Below are 2,245 nucleotides of genomic sequence, written 5' to 3'. Positions count from 1 at the left end.
CTCTCTCTCTCTCTCTCTCTCTCTCTCTCTCTCACACACACACACACTCTCTCTCTCTCTCTCGCACACACACACAGACTGTCTCTCTCTCTTTCTCTCTCTCCTTCTCTCTCTCTCACTCTTTCCCCTACTCCCCCCTCTCTCCCTCTACCTCTCTCCTCTCTACACCCCTCCTCTTTCCCTAGCAACTTCATGATGTATCCCTTTCCATTTCCTCATAATACTCACTCTCCACCTCCTAGGATCTACGTGGACGTGGTCATCAACCACATGTGTGGCGGGGGAGGGTCTGGCTCGGGGACAGGAGGCACACACTTTGACGCGGACACCCTGTCTTTTCCCGGCGTGCCTTACGGGAGCTCCGACTTCAACGACGGCAGCAACTGCCACTCCGGGAATGGGCACATCAACAATTACAACAACCCCGAGGAGGTCAGGTGAGAATATCCACCACTGCTGGGTTCATGGTAATCGCTTGTAAATTATACCATTTGAAAAAAACGCAGCTGTTTCATGCCCAAATAGACACAATTTAGATAATTTAGTTGGAGGTGGGCTTCCACTCTGACTGTCAGGGCCCATTCGAGTTGAGATGGAAACAACATCCCAGAAGAAAAGATGAAATGTATGTACTCCATTAGACATTCTCCCCACACAGAATTGGAACTCGGTTCTTCTTTGTGAAACAGCGAAGCGCCTAATTGCTACACCACTGACACCATTTTGTAAATAATGATGACAAATTAATTTTTGTAAATGGTTGTAAACGATTATACATTATCTTACTTGATCATAAACGATAGTATATAAAGATCGCACATTTTTAAACAACATTATCTAAACCTCCCCCCCCCCCAAAAAAAAAAATTCAAAAAAAAATAAAAAATAAATCGTGGTTCTCTCAAGTTCAATTAAGTGACAGTGAAGGGCTTAAAGACTCTTTGTATTTGCCATTTCGCACTACAGATACCGCACTTCAACAGTAATTTCAAATCTGTTAAAAATTTAACAATTACGATTATAGTTGTTTTACCCCCTTGTTGACACAATTTAGATCTCTTTGGAGGCAGGCTGCTTCGACAGGCCAGGACCACCCCGGACTGAGAGGGACATGACGTCCCATTAGACAGGCGGGGACACTCGATTATAAAAAAAACCCTCCCCGCATGGGATTCGAACTCCCGTCTTCTGCTTGGAACGGTGAAGCGCCTATCTCATTCATCACAGACGCCTGTGAAAGAGGGGTTAGGTAAAAATTGAAGTACATGTATATCCACCTCCTTAATACTCCTCCCCCCCCCCATCCTTTCCCATGTGTTTGCATATGACGTCAAATATTTCCTATCCCTCTGAGATATATGTCACGACACGGTGGAATCAGGCGCTCGTCAATTATTGGGCATATGGTATTGAAGTTATTGATATTATCTTAAAATTCGTTCATTTGCCTTGATCTTGATGAAAATTTATCATTTATCTTGAAATTAAAGTAGAGATCATTGCGATTTAAAGAGGTCTTGTGTCAGAAGAAAAATAAGCGAGAAAATTGCCACCAAAGCTTCAGAGTCCATGGAAACTGCAAATTCAATGTCTTATGCGCCAATGATCAACGTTTTTCTGTAACATCCCTACAGAAATTTGTTTTAAAAGGATATAAGAGTTGTCGAGAAAAAAAGTCGATAACATTTGCCCAACGGGCGGAAAAATTAATGTCGGTTTCTTCGATTCCATTACTTTGACGAGCGCCTGATTTCATACCATACACACATACATTATAGATTCAACTCCACTGCGACCCCCACAGTGACTCCAGTTGTTGCGCATAACGCTAAACTGTTTTACAAAAAGACAGAAAGTTTGTGGGGTTTTTTTCTCTTGTCAGAAACTGCCGTCTAGTTAATTTGCTCGACCTCCGTTTGAGCAAGGACTACGTTCGCGGGAAAGTGGCAGGTTATCTGAACCATCTCATCGATCTGGGAGTCGCGGGATTCAGAGTGGACGCCGCAAAACACATGTGGCCCGGTGACATCAAGGGTATTCTTGACAAGGTCAAGGTGAGATAAGAGCGTGATATATACCCTCTTTTGGCATGATCCTGTTTCCCGTCTTTTCGCTCTTAACGCAGGGCACCCCTGGCATAGTTGATATAATACTACTAGACCACGGAGCGGATGGCCCAAGTTTGAACCCTCAAAGAGGCGTTCTGAACTTGGATTGTTTTTGTCCGGTCGTATGAGGGGGGGGG

At 44.0% G+C, this 2,245-nt stretch overlaps 1 protein-coding gene across 1 annotated transcript in view; it reads left to right on the top strand.

The window, feature by feature from the left end:
* Window positions 1-2,245, top strand: part of LOC101860510 (alpha-amylase) — a 17,784-nt gene that overhangs the window by 7,218 nt on the left and 8,321 nt on the right. Inside the window, exons 4-5 of the mRNA XM_005103316.2 lie at window positions 243-437; window positions 1,883-2,054. Of these exons, the coding sequence (XP_005103373.1) occupies window positions 243-437; window positions 1,883-2,054 (367 nt within the window). The remainder of the gene's footprint in view (window positions 1-242; window positions 438-1,882; window positions 2,055-2,245) is intronic.

This window comes from Aplysia californica, unplaced genomic scaffold (assembly GCF_000002075.1).
Source record: "Aplysia californica isolate F4 #8 unplaced genomic scaffold, AplCal3.0 scaffold00367, whole genome shotgun sequence".
Lineage (NCBI taxonomy): Eukaryota > Metazoa > Mollusca > Gastropoda > Aplysiida > Aplysiidae > Aplysia > Aplysia californica.
Note: the sequence above shows the minus strand (reverse complement) of the source record. Positions and strands in the feature narration are given on the sequence as shown.